The 13649-nt window shown below is 38.3% G+C and overlaps 1 protein-coding gene across 4 annotated transcripts in view; it reads left to right on the top strand.

Annotated features, from left to right (window-relative positions):
- The window catches only part of LOC150092978 (cotranscriptional regulator ARB2A homolog), a 216902-nt gene extending 205543 nt beyond the window's left edge, over positions 1 to 11359 (top strand). For all 4 annotated transcript variants that reach the window (XM_090413574.1, XM_090413573.1, XM_090413572.1 and 1 more), the window contains exon 11: positions 10756 to 11359. In XM_090413574.1, the coding sequence (XP_090269700.1) occupies positions 10756 to 10892 (137 nt within the window). In that variant the 3' untranslated portion in view covers positions 10893 to 11359. The remainder of the gene's footprint in view (positions 1 to 10755) is intronic.
- The last annotated feature ends 2290 nt before the right edge of the window (positions 11360 to 13649 follow it).

Below are 13649 nucleotides of genomic sequence, written 5' to 3'. Positions count from 1 at the left end.
TTCGACTAATACGGGTGTTCCTCAGAGCACTCTCTTCATAATACATAAACACCCTTCTCTTACCTTGGACCTGTGATTTCAGTCAGGATTTCCCCATGACGGCAGGTCGTAAACAGTCCAGATGTTCCTGTCTTGGGCCTTTCTTCTACATTTTCTTCCAACTTTCTTGATCATTAGCTCTTCCTACCTTAAGGCCGGTCTTCTAGATTTCCTTTTGGTATATCTCTCGGATACCATTTTGTTACTCTGACTGTCCATCTGTTGTCTCTCATTCTGGCGAGATGTCCTGCCCATCTACTTTTGCTGTTGCAGATTGCTTTTATTACATCTTTGAGTCCAGACTTCTTCCTGATTTTTGTGTATCTTACGTGATCTGTTTTATTTATATTTCACATTCTTCTTTCTATTGCATGTTAAATTCTTATTAAGCTTTGTTCTTCTTTTAAAGTTGTGTTCCATATTTCGCTGCTATAAGTTAATGCTTGTAGAATGTGACTAATGAAAAGATGGGCTCTTATTTTTATATCTATGTTTTGGTTGGTAATTGTTGGTTTTATTTTGTAGCCATCCAAGCAGCTCTTTTTTTTTTCTCCTTGCTATTTCATTTGATATGTCATTATTCGTTTTTATGGACTGTCCGAGGTAGATGATCTTCAACTTTTTCGATGGGGTGGGATTCTAGAGTGATTGTATGATCTTTACAGTATTCGTTTTTCATCCATCTTGTTTTGTCTGGATGTATTTCGAATCCAATTTTTTGTCAGTTTTGGCTTATGTTATTCAGCATTGATTCTAGGAGTTTGGGTGAGTGAGATATTAATACCACATCATCGGCGAATAATAGGATATTTAACATTTCACCATCAATGTTTATTCCACCTTTCATGTCAGTTTTTCGAATGATGCTGTCCAGAGTAGATGTGAAGAGATTAGGTGATAAAACATCACCCTGACGTACTCCTCTACTTAAGTTAATTTTAATCGGGTGATTGAAAAGGGTGATATTTGTTGTGCTTTCTTTGTAGATATCGTTTATGAGTTGGATGTATGCTTTTCTACGCCTTGTTCTATTAAAGCTTGGAATACTGCGTTATGCTCAACAGTGTCAAATGCCTTTTTAAAATCTATAAAAAGAAGACAAAGTGGGATCTGGTATTCTCTGCATCTTTCTGTTAGCTGAGTAATAGTTTGAATGTGGTCTATTGTCGAAAAGCCGTTTTTTGAAACCGGCCTGTTCTTTGTAGCTATTTTCGTTAATGGAGGTTTGTATTCTGTTTAGAATGACTCTGGCGAATATTTTATATGTATGTGATAAGACAGATGGGTCTGTAATTACTGATGTCTTCTTTTACTGATCTTAAATCCCATCCATAGTTTTGCTGATGATAGCATTCTGTACTCATACCACGAACTTAGTGGTGCTCAAGCTTCAAGATTATCTATAATATCCTAAACATTGATCTCCACATCATTTTTAAATGGAGGGATAACAACCTGGTCACCTCCATTGCTTTTAAAACACAGTTTTGTCGTCTTTTTTTTTTTTTTTCTCGCAAAAATTATTTTCCTCCTTATCTAGCAATAAGAATGATTCTTATTGCTAGTCCTTACTGGCATAAACCCTTGACTTCCAAAAAAAATTGCCATCCTTTTACCCTCCGATATTTTCCATCTGTCCAGTGCTTATTCTGTGCAAATCCGAAATCGTCCCTTTGGAATACTGTTCTCACATTTATAACCATGCACCTACAACCACTCTTTCTTTCTTTATGCTGTCCAGAAGAGAGCATTTCAGTTGATTGATAGTCCTCTTACAGACTCTCTCTCTAGCCACTATCTCACAGGCGGTCAGTTTCCGAATATTTCCATGGGCGCTGTTCAGCTGAACTAACATTCAACATGCCCTCTATTTCTGCTGAATTTATAGTAGCACGAGCAACTGCTGCCTAACCGAATCTGCTACTTCCATTTATTCCATCCACTTCAGTTCTACAGGACAGCTTTTCCCAAAGACTTCAATTTCCAGGTCTCCAAATATATATATATATATAATCAACAGATTACTGTAGTCAAGGGCAGTATATTGCTAGTAATAAAATTATTTACATAGGATCTCTAGTTTTGCTGTAAATCTTCTTGATTAATTTTCCATTGTAGTGGAGTATCTGTAGATCAGCCAGTAAGGACGGACTTGGTTGCAACGACCAGAGTTCGAATCCCGACTAGAGTGTGGGGAATCTGAAGATAAATTGGCCAGTTTCACTACGTAGATGGAAGCGATTTTCCTTCTGAAAACGATTTTTTTCCCCTTCCGCTAAACAGGCAAACCGACTAGAAGAACACGCAAATAACAGATATAGTAAACTCACCTCGATGGCCCGATGTTTTCAGACCGTAATTTCAAACAAGCGAGTGAATTTAACTGATAAAATGCCAACTGAATATGCGTTTCATCGATTCAGTTGTATTTGACAAAGTATCTAACTTAAAAATTCCTAGTTTTTTTGGATTGTGTTATTTGATTTGGTTTTTAAGATTTATATACAGTTCGTTTTAGGCTCTTTTCATATTGATCGGTACGCCTCATCTGGATGGCCATCCTGGAAATTAATTACCAAGCTCTTGATTTTCGTTATGCGGAAAAGCCTACCAGTCGAAACTAATAATACGACTGAAATCACGCATTCCAAAAGGCACCTGAGCTCCCAACGTTTATTAGAAAAACCGGTCTGTCCAAGATTACCGAATTCTGATTTCCATTTATTTTTCTTAAATGCTTGCAAATGAATCTCAAAAGGTGCATCAGAGATCTCCGTGTTTTCCCCTTCCAGGTGTGCATATTGTTTGAGGAGATGTCGTTTTCTCAATTGTATCACACTTTTCAAACATACTTTCAGCACGTGCAAGTTCACATTCCGTAGGATTTACATGTTTGAGTAGTACCTTTTCTCATTTCACCGCGATGATCGTGTCCACTGTCTCCATCGCTGCCACTCACACCCACTGCATTACCTGCGATATCGGGAACACTATAAGAGTTGCATTGGCGAAGTCAGAGCATTCCGGCGACCTCTCGTAACCTTGCATTAACGGAGCCGTACGACTGACGGCGGTGTTGCCGTCTTTCTCTTTGCTCCTCCGCCTCTCTTCCGAGAGACTCCCCACTGCATCACTCACGTAATGTGATTAGCGATGAAAGAGAGTCAGGGACTCCGCCTAAAGCCTGAACGGCTCTAATGACTGGAAGGATTCCGCAGAAAGAGAAGGTATTCCCTTCGGCCATCAGAGGTGATTCTTTCCGTGCAGTCGGCTGGCACGTGAATGTTTTATACCGGAGTTTGACATGCCCATTAGCAGGCTTATCGCTGAACCTTGTCTCTCATACACAGTTCACTCACTCACTATATTTATCTAATTCCATTTCGCGAATGGGGCTGCCTTCAAGAGTCGGAGGTTTGCGGTTTCTCTCTCCATTTCTGTCTGCGGTACCTTCTTCACTAATCTGAGGTGATCTGCGCACTTTTTTTTTATCCGTTTGATTTTTTTCATTTTTAACACACTGTCATTGTGCTTTTGTGCACGCAGTTAAGCATTTTACAAAGTGACAGTTAAGCTGTATCTCGTAAATAGGCCAGAAAGACCCGACACGACACATCGTTGAGATATTCCCACCCGAAGAGTGCTTTCTCCACTTAAATATTACTCACACGCAACCTCCCGTTTAGCTACTACTACTTTAATTTCTTTTAGCGATCTTGTAGACTGGAAAGATCAATTCCACAGAGGGTTCTGCTGCAGCTTCCACGATATATATTATTAGAAGACACAGCCTTATGTTTTGGTCGCACACATCACAAGATTAATTATTTTAATTAAGAAATGTCATTTTTTACGAGACTAATTTGCAAAATTTTTAATTATTTTAATTAGGAAATTTTATGACACTAAGTGTTTAATGAAACTCTAGGGTCTAACCTTTGACGAAAAGTTTTCGTGTGAATTTGCAACTGTCATCTAATAAAACCGGATTTCTTTTTGAAAATAGTCGATCTTCTGGTTGACACTGTTTGTGTTGCTATAGTAATGCATGTCATTGTATATTTTAGAGTTTGTAAAACCATAACGTATTGATTGCAAATAATTTCATTTAGAATAAATAAATAAAAGATAATTCTATATCTTTTTTTTTATAGAAATGGCTGATTCCTATTTAAAAAAACAACTGACGCATTTATTCGAAGAGAAAAATCAACAAAATCGCATCTTTTCATGGGAGTTGAATGAAAATCGTGTTACCTTTATTCCATCGGAAAACGCTGCTCTTGCCAGTAATTATACGGCAGTACGTGCTGTCACTGCTTTAAATGAGTACGAATATGAATGCTTCCTTGTGTCAAATGTTCTTTATCTTCCTGTACTTCTGTCCAGACCTGTCATTATCTGTCTTGCAACTATGACCCTTTCGTTTGGTATTTCTGGCGCTATGCCAGTTGGCAAAGGCCATTCTTTTGCTGTAGTAGATTGGTTTTTATCGTGGTGTAAAAATGCAGGTCATAAATTGTGCCCGGACATGCGTTATTTTAAAGGAACACCAGGTCATTGAGGAGCGAATGAGTGCACGAGACATCCCATATGTTCGAGTGCAGGAAATAGCGGTTACTTCTTGCTTAAGTTACATCTAACATCGAAACTAAATCTCGCTTTAATATTTGTGGCTGTTCGGCTTCCGAAGAGACAACCGATAAAAGGAAAGGGGAAGGGTGGGGGTAGGACAGCTTAGGGCAGTCGCTCACCACCCCTTTCTGTCCAAACTGCGACTGTCGAAGATTTAGAGACTAACGCCCGACTGTTTTTCAGACATCGGTCTCGAGAGGTGGCCGCCATAAATCATGCGCAAGCTTACCAGCCTGCTTGCCTTCGTCGTTATTGGTTTACCCAGGCCAGATCAATGTGTCTGTGGAAAACGCGGCGTACCGAGCCCGGGTTTATGAGGCGTAAAACCGGGATTCAGTCGACCGTGGTTGATCCGTGCACTTGCAGACTTGCTGGCCTAGCTAGGACTTGTTCAGTGTATCACGTGCCTTGGGTTGCAGGAAGAAACAACACTGGCGGGCTTGTTCGCAGAATTGTGGGACACCTTGTCGTCATTCGAGTTATGTTTAGAACCATTGAACTCTACAAAAGTCAAAGCGAAATTACTCGAAACTGCGCCAAAATATCAGTTTTTGCTTATCTATCTCAGCGAATCCATTAAGTTCGTGCGTCAGTATGTTCCACCACACATGGATCACAAAACCAACGTTTCTGTATTATACGGATAGTTTAGTAAAACATTTAGGCGACTTTTCTCTACTATTTATTTCATATAGCTACTCAAGTTCGATGTGTACAACCCTATTTAGTGAATTAATTATTTTTTTAACGCGAAACTCGATTTTTTCAGGTCGTTCTGTAATAAATGATCTTATGTGAGGTGTCATAGCTCAGCGATGAGATGCACACTACTACTACTTCCAGACGTTCTGCGTTCGTGTACAACTCAGGCAAGAAATATTCTTCTGAATAGGCAATATTTTAGTGTGTCGTTAGAGCTAGTTTATTAATATCTTAGTACCTTATTTTAAACAGTGCCGAACTTGTATTACCATTTGCGCTTGATAGGTTGACATGAAAATATAAACATAAATGAATGGAACACGTTCAAAGAATGAAAACGGAAAGATTACCAAAACAAGCCTTAAAATACAAGCCATTAGGAAAAAGAAAACCAGGACGTCCTCTTAAACGATTCAACGATGACTTCTAAGGCCGGAACAGGCCATGCTAGGCCTAAATCCTTGATACGCATGATGATGATGAGGTTGACATGATCCTGTCTAAACAACCAGAGTCTGGGAAGTTATTAGATTTTTTTTTTCTTTTCCAATTTAATATTTTTACTAAATTATTACGCACGTGGTATTTGAATTCATCGCCCGGGTAACACAACTAGACTGCTTATTTGGAGGTCTTGTCCCTAAAGCATATCCCCTAGCCCATCTTTGTCATTTTTAATTTTAATCGGCCTTATTTCGTACATGTATTATCATTGCAACCACAACCGTAGGCAAAATAGAAAACGATATTAAACATAAGTAATGACCGAGCTCTCAGAGTTCAAAGTGATAAAATTTTGTAAATAAAACAGGCAGTTGTGGAAATGAAACAAAAACGAAACAAGGTAAACGTTTTCAGAATGCAAGAATTATTGAGTCGATGCATATTCGGGCTGATTTTTTTAAGGAAAGAAGTTTTTATTTTATCCAGTTTTTATGTATTAATTATTTGCGCCACAACTCCTATTTTATTTAAAGAAGTGCAAAATATAATATGCTTTTATTGCTTGGAATGAATGCTTCTAAAAGGAAGAAGAGTTCATTAATTGGAAGGGATTCGGTACTCCCAATGTAAAATGTACGTTTTACATTAGGAGTACCGAACGAATAAATTCAATATTTGTCAGTTGTGCAGGTTAGGGTGGTCAGCAGAGAAATTAGCTTTTCTTAGTTCATTTCTTTCGTTTTTCGTTAAATTATAATTTAAATAACAAAAAGAAGAAAAAGAAAGCTTTCAAAAGATAAAATCCAGTAAAAAGTAAAACAATGATAGATAATAAATTGTATATTAGACCAAGTAAATACTCTGATGCCTGGGATGTGGTTTATCGTATGAAAATAGAGGGGGGGGGGACACATTAAAATATCAAATTTTGTTACAGTAAATTATATATATATATATATACAGGGTGTTCGGGATAAATTTGACATATTTATAATTAATTATATTTTTCCGTAAGTTACATGTATTAACACACACTTCTCTTCATTTAAAAGTTTGGACCCTTCTTCATTCATATACAAGATGTCAGAAAGGATGGATAGCTGGAACCCACCTGAATCATGGAAGAGAATAACTTGTATCATGATGATTCGTGCCCGCCATCAAAATAAGGATATTACGACTGCTGCCCAATGCTCCCTGAATACAGTAAAAACAATCAGGCATGAACTAGAGACTTGCAATGGTGACTACGAGGATGTAGCAAGAAGAAAGATCCCTAGCAGACGATCTGATTGCGTTCGTACAGCAGAATTCCTCGCAAATCTGCAGGAACAGGTGTTGAAGAACCCTGGCATTGGAATTCGGGCTTTGTTCGTGGAGTTGCTAACTGTAGTCAAGCCCTGGATAACAAGGGTAGCCAATGGTAGGCCGTATGTATGTCAGCAGGATTCGGCCCCTTGCCACACCTCTGGGAAAAGTCAAAAATGGTTGTCTGAAAATTTCTACGACTTCACCAGTCCAAATGTTTGGCCTCCAAACTCCCCAGACCTTAACCCCATGGATTATTTTGTATGGGGCGCAGTTGAAAAAGACACCAATCGCACTTCCAGTAATACAAAAGCCCAGTTAATGGATAAAATTAAAACAGTTTTTGCGGCCCTTCCCAGGGAGACTGTAGCATCAGCTTGTTCGAGGTTCCGAAGCAGAATTGAAGCTGTGATCGATGCTAATGGTGGTTATTTTGAGTAAATCTTGTTGATAGTATTGTAATTAACTCTGCCTGTAATGTTTTTTTGTCAATTCATTAAATTTAATAGATACAAAGAAGATTTTCTTTTTCCTTACGAAACTGTCAAATTTATCCCGAACACCCTGTATATATGAAGGCCGTTCGATAAGTTCGCGCAAAAATGAAGAAAACATAATTTTTTTGGGAGAAGCATTTTTTATTTTTTCAATATAGTCTCCTTTGAGGTCTGTACACTTAGTCCAACGACGCTCGAGTTTTTTGATCCCGTCTATATAGTATGATTTGTCCAACTCCTCAAAATAGGCAGTTGTTTCGGCAATCACCTCATCGTTTGATGAAAATCTCTTTCCTGCCAGCCATTTTTTCATGTTTGGAAACAGATAGTAGTCCGAGGGAGCCAAATCTCGAGAGTAGAGGGGAGGAGGGTGCGAAAGGACTTCGTAGCATGAATCGAACAATTTTGCGGTCACAACTGCAGAAGAGTGAGCGGGTGCGTTGTCGTGGTGAAAAAGAATCTTCTTCTTCGTCAAGTGTGGTCGTTTTTCCTTTTAGTTGCCAGCAACTAAAAATAACCTCGATACGTGTGGCGTCATTTAAATTTCATTATTTAAACGATTCAGCAAAGACGCATAATACACTCCGGTAATTGTTTTGCCCTTTTCCAAGAAGTCTATGAAGATTATGCCACGAGCATCCCAGAAGACTGTGGCCATAACCTGTCCTGCTGAAGAAACAGTTTTCGCTTACTTTGGTGCAGATTCCCCGCTTGCATCCCATTGTTTTGACTGTTCCTTGGTCTCAGGCTGGTAGTGATGAATCCATGTTTCGTCCACTGTTACAAAACGACGCAAAAATTCCTCTGGATTCCGTTGAAACAGCTTCAAGCTGTCCTTGCAGCAGTTCACACGTTGACGCTTTTGATCCAGTGTGAGCAAACGCGACACCAATCTTGCGGATAGTTTTCTCACATGTAATTGTTCATGTAAAATATTACGTACGCGGTCATTTGAGATGGCCACAGCCTGAGCAATTTCATGCACCTTCATTCTTCTATCATCCATCGCCATATCATGGATTTTTTCAATAATTTCTGGAGTAGTGGCCTCAATAGGGCGTTCAGAACGTTCAGCGTCACTTGTGCTCATATGGCCACTTCGAAAGTTACTAAACCACTTATAAACCGTTCTCGAAGGTGCATACTCACCATAATGTTTATCAAGCTTAGCTTTGGTTTCCTGAGCCGTTTTGCCTTTCAAAAAGTAATGTTTAATCATTACACGAAATTCTTTCTCATCCATTTTCACAAATTACGGTACTTGATTCAAATGAATGACAAACACAGAGTAATAGGATCTATCTGACTGAAACTTAGTATGTGATTCTCCAACAGTTGCCGGCAACTAAAAATAACCTCGATACGTACTGGTGGTGCCATCTCTTCGACTTTGCACGGACTTATCGAACAGCCCTCGTGTGTGTGTGTGTGTGTGTGTGTATATATATATATATATATATATATATACGAGGCCACGAAACATCCATCTGTCAGGTTTTTTTTCTTTATATATATATGCAAACGTTGGTACTTTATAGACTGACTTCTTGGAAAAGGGCAATAGGATTGATTTAGCCCAAGTTCCGCACTTCATTTCCATTAACGTGATCAACGATAAAATTCAAATATAAAAAAGTAGCGTTTTGCCTAAAGCTCTTCAGTGTCCTCTCCAAATAAGCAAAATAAACAAAGATTTGCGACCTAAGAACCGCACTCCCTCAAGCACACAAAAGGGAAAAATCTATACAACGGATTCTACGTTATAAATGCACAGTGTATATATATATATATATATATATATATATATATATTTATAGTTCAAAACTGTTTTATATAAATTAGACATTGAATTTATTCGTAAACATCCTAGCTGTCAGTTTTTTTTTTCTTTATTTATAAAAATCGGCAATTTAAGAGCGATAGCAAGATAATTCCGTTAATGAGGTGGGCTTATTGGTGTACTCCAGAGCTGAAATGATGAAAAAATAATGAATTAGCCAACTTCAGTGCGAATATTGAGTTCGGTCACAAATCAGCGTAGGAAATTGAGTCTGCTGGCTTCGGTTGGGCATTGCTGCTGTAAGAGTTAAGAATAGGTGATATCCTTCGATAATATCTGTTTTATAAAGAAGCATTTATTTCTGTTTCATCTTTTAATGTTGTCTTTTGACTGCTTTATTGGAAGCTGTCGTTACTGAGGCATGTCGTCTTCTGTTAGCATTTCGAGAGCAGCAGTCTCCAGCACCTTAAGTCAGCAGCTGCTCTGTAATCTGACGGATTGTATAACTTTACACTTACAGTTAGCTTACCTTTGAAATGGAGACACTCGACTGAATGACCGCATCCCAGCTTGTGCTCTTCGGAGTTTTCCCCCTTTTCTTCCCTCCCCTCTATCTACACTTCCCCCTTTCCCCCCTTCGTCTCACCATTACGTTCCCTGGCGTGTCCTACGAGACGCCAGCATGCTATGCGGTATTGGATTTCCGACACCATCCGCCTCTTCTTTTGTTGCAAGTCGTGTTGCGAGCTTTGACAGTACATTGATTGTTGCGTCACTTAGCACGTGAACATAACCGCGTTCCTGTTGTTGCTTTGATGATTCCTTTCCGAGCTGTTAACATTGCCGCGAGACGTTGTTTCTAGACGCTCAGAATCCATTTGTATGAGGGGGGGGGGTGAGATATGCTTGTTGATATGAATCGTTAACATTAATGGCAGATCTTGTTCTAGTGTTTCATTAACTTCATGCTATGTAATGGTTCATGAGAACTTTGAACCGTATAGTTGGAATTGGTTCTTTTGATATATTCTTTTGACTGTTGTAAATGTTCTTTGTTTTTTGTTGTTGTTGTCAGTACTAGTCATCCGAACTTTGACAATAACTGCCCTGTACTTTCAGTAAAAGTACAGGACAGTTAAAAATGTAATGATGCTTATACTGCGCATAAATTGCTACGTTTTTCTACATCGAATTTGAAACACAATAAACAAGGGTGAAAGAATAAATTTCATATGTCTGGTGGAGAAGAGAACTGTGTATATCAATGTTTACTAATAGTCATTATTTTAGGCCTAGTTTTATTGTAAAAAATAAATATTAATTTTTGTATTTGTTTAATTTTTATTGCAGGACACCAGAGGCACGAAATGACTTCATGGTCCAGTTTTGCATCCATATTTGAATTCCTGGATTACAAGTACAGGCACGTGTTAACTGCTGGAACCGGAGTAATGGGATACAGAGGAGGGTCGGCAGACGACCTTTGACTTTGTTTAAGATTGCTAGCCACTGAAAATCATTCATTTAGTTGAACATGCACAACTGGTTGTGAGAGGTGGAGGTGTGCACATATCAAGACTATATTGGATTCGCGATGAAGTTTCTTTTGAAATCATTCCATATCGAGCTGTAGATGGTTTTTGATTAGCGAGTTAGTGCCCTCTGTTCATCAGTTCATGGAGGCTTTTTTTTTTCTTCCAAATTCCCGTTTGTAATCAGCATCTCTAGTTGCAGGTGTTGACACAAGTGGGGCTTTATTTTTTATAAAGAATATCTCCGCACTTCGTATTTTGTATCACGCCTAGGGGACTGAACTTTCTTTTTCTTAATGCATTTTTAATGTTGAAAGTTTGAAGCGGAGTTGTAGTTAACTGAGATCTAACTGAACATACACTATGTGTATATATATATATACTAACTACTTTTTACCTTGAATAAATATTTACCCACGTTACTGATTTTCGTTTTGTTGTATTTATGCGCTTGCAAAACAGTGATGGATTTCATTGATGATTTAAACTTATTTTTTCAAACAGCGAAAAAATTTTAAATATTTCGTTTAGTTATTGCGCTATTTAAGCCACGAAGTCTATCCAAGAATAGACATTCGCTTTTATTAGTGCTTTGAATGAAGGATTTCAATGGTCCTCAAGACCATTGTACGTACTAATAAGAACAGCAACATTATGAGTTAGAGTTCCTGTCTTTTATGCAATACAAGATTTTCGTAAAATCCCAATCGCTTTTGAAATGTTTTGATCCCTTCGGGTAGTTATAATTTTTTTTTTAAGTAAAATTCAGCTATAACTCAACAGGAAGGATTTGAAATGCATTTTTATGATTTTTTTTTCATATCTAATAATTTTTATGATGTTATAGGATATCTGTTATCTCCATTAAAATGGTATATCTTCCGTTTCCAAAAAATACTGAGCATACGCTCAGAAAAATATAATTTAATGTTTTTGGTATGAATAGCTTGATGCACTTTAATCATCTGGATTATCGTGTCTTTACAACAAAAAAGCAGAATGGTAGGAGGATCATAAGCGTGTTGCACATACTTATTGAACCTTCCCACAGATCCGCCTGTAATAAAGTTAGTTTTCTCTCTTTTCTGACCATCCATCATTACTTTCACGATTTAAAACATTTGCTCAGATCTTGCAACACACCTCTCCTTTGTGCATAGTCATTCAGCGGATGTGCATTGACATATTTCGTGTTATCTTTTAAAGTTTTTTTTTTTTTTTTTTTTTTTTTACTCTCTTCTCTCACTACGTGTGACCGACGCAGCTCGCCATTGACCGGCCTTCTGCGTCCCAGGTCAGTCGCTGGCGTTGCGGCACGCAACGAGCCACCGAAATTACATGGCGGCTTCTTTGTAGCGAACAGGTGAGTGTTTAAAAGTGCACGTTTCTTCTCACCTCCATCTCTCTCTCCCCCCTGAAGTGATGGTGTGCGGTACGGTTTGCAAGTCATCGATCTTCATTAAGCACGACACCAGGTTCACTTCTAAGACTATCAGTTGTTGTCCTCTCTGGCAAGCTTTGTATTTCCTAAGGTCATAGGTCATATCTGTAAGTTTAAAATCGTTGCTTTTATTTCTGTCGAGGTCGAGTTCCGATTTGGGGGCTGGGAATGATTTTATAGAAGTGCCTATTGTTTTGCTAGTCATAGCAATTACCCTTACGTCTTTTACACGTGTGTTTGTGCAACCTCGTCTGAACAGAAGGGTCATATGGGTTGCCCAGACGTAGTTGTACAACGACCATTGTTGTTTGCTTGGATATGAGCGGCATTGATGGGAACTAGTCTTGGCAGAACGTGATTATCGTAGAAACTGTGTACTTCCTTGGGTGTTTGTAAATTATGGAGTTTGGTTTTTTTTTTTTTTTTTTTCCCGCTTGCGAGAGTTTATTTTGATTTCGTATTTGATAATTATTGTTTCACTCTGTTGTAAATCGATACAAGCTTAATTGACCATTGGTTGTAACTTTCACATTAATATTAATAATACGGTTGGATTCTATGAATTGCTTTTCTTCTGATCGTTTTGATTGGTCAGTCCATTGGCTACGATGAAATGGCCGTCGAAATGCATTTATGAAACCATACAATTGGTTGTATTCTCATGTAGAGCTTTTTTCCCTCCCGAAAACTCAATTTTTCGTCCTCAAAAAATCCAGTGAACATATGCTGTTAAGAGTGCAAACGGTGGATTATGTAGTGGGAATCACGTAGTTGTGGAGAGTGCACTCCATTGGGCATGTTATGTAATTATAACATTATTCTGCAATAGAAAAACAGTAACAAGTATTTCGTGTCTCTGCCTAACAAAGATTAGGAAGACTTAACGGTGCTATTAGTTTAGCGAAACTCGCAAAATGCACCTAATAGTCAAAATACGGCCATCGAAATCGTTCTTCAGAGAGCGATACTGGTGCAATATCGAGCCAACTTGTAAGCGACTGAGTTTGCTTATATTGCTACCGAGAGTTGGTCAGTAATATAGCGCCGTGTTAACGGTTGATTTTACACAGATTTTAATTTATTTACGATATTAGATTTATTAAAGAGGCATTTTACAGTTACTCTTATATCGTAGAGAGAGGACTATTTTAATTTTACAGTAAGATCGATGTTAACGAGAACGTAAGACCGGCAGGTCAGATGCATAATCATATGTACGACCATACATGGATTTTTCATTCCCTATAATCTCGTCACCATCTCAAAGCAGA

Source organism: Typopeltis vanoorti, chromosome 24 (assembly GCF_054136105.1).
Source record: "Typopeltis vanoorti isolate ZY-2024b chromosome 24, IOZ_Tvanoo_1.0, whole genome shotgun sequence".
NCBI lineage: Eukaryota > Metazoa > Arthropoda > Arachnida > Uropygi > Thelyphonidae > Typopeltis > Typopeltis vanoorti.
The sequence above is the reverse complement of the archived record's forward strand: the minus strand, read 5'-3'. Positions and strand labels throughout refer to the sequence as shown.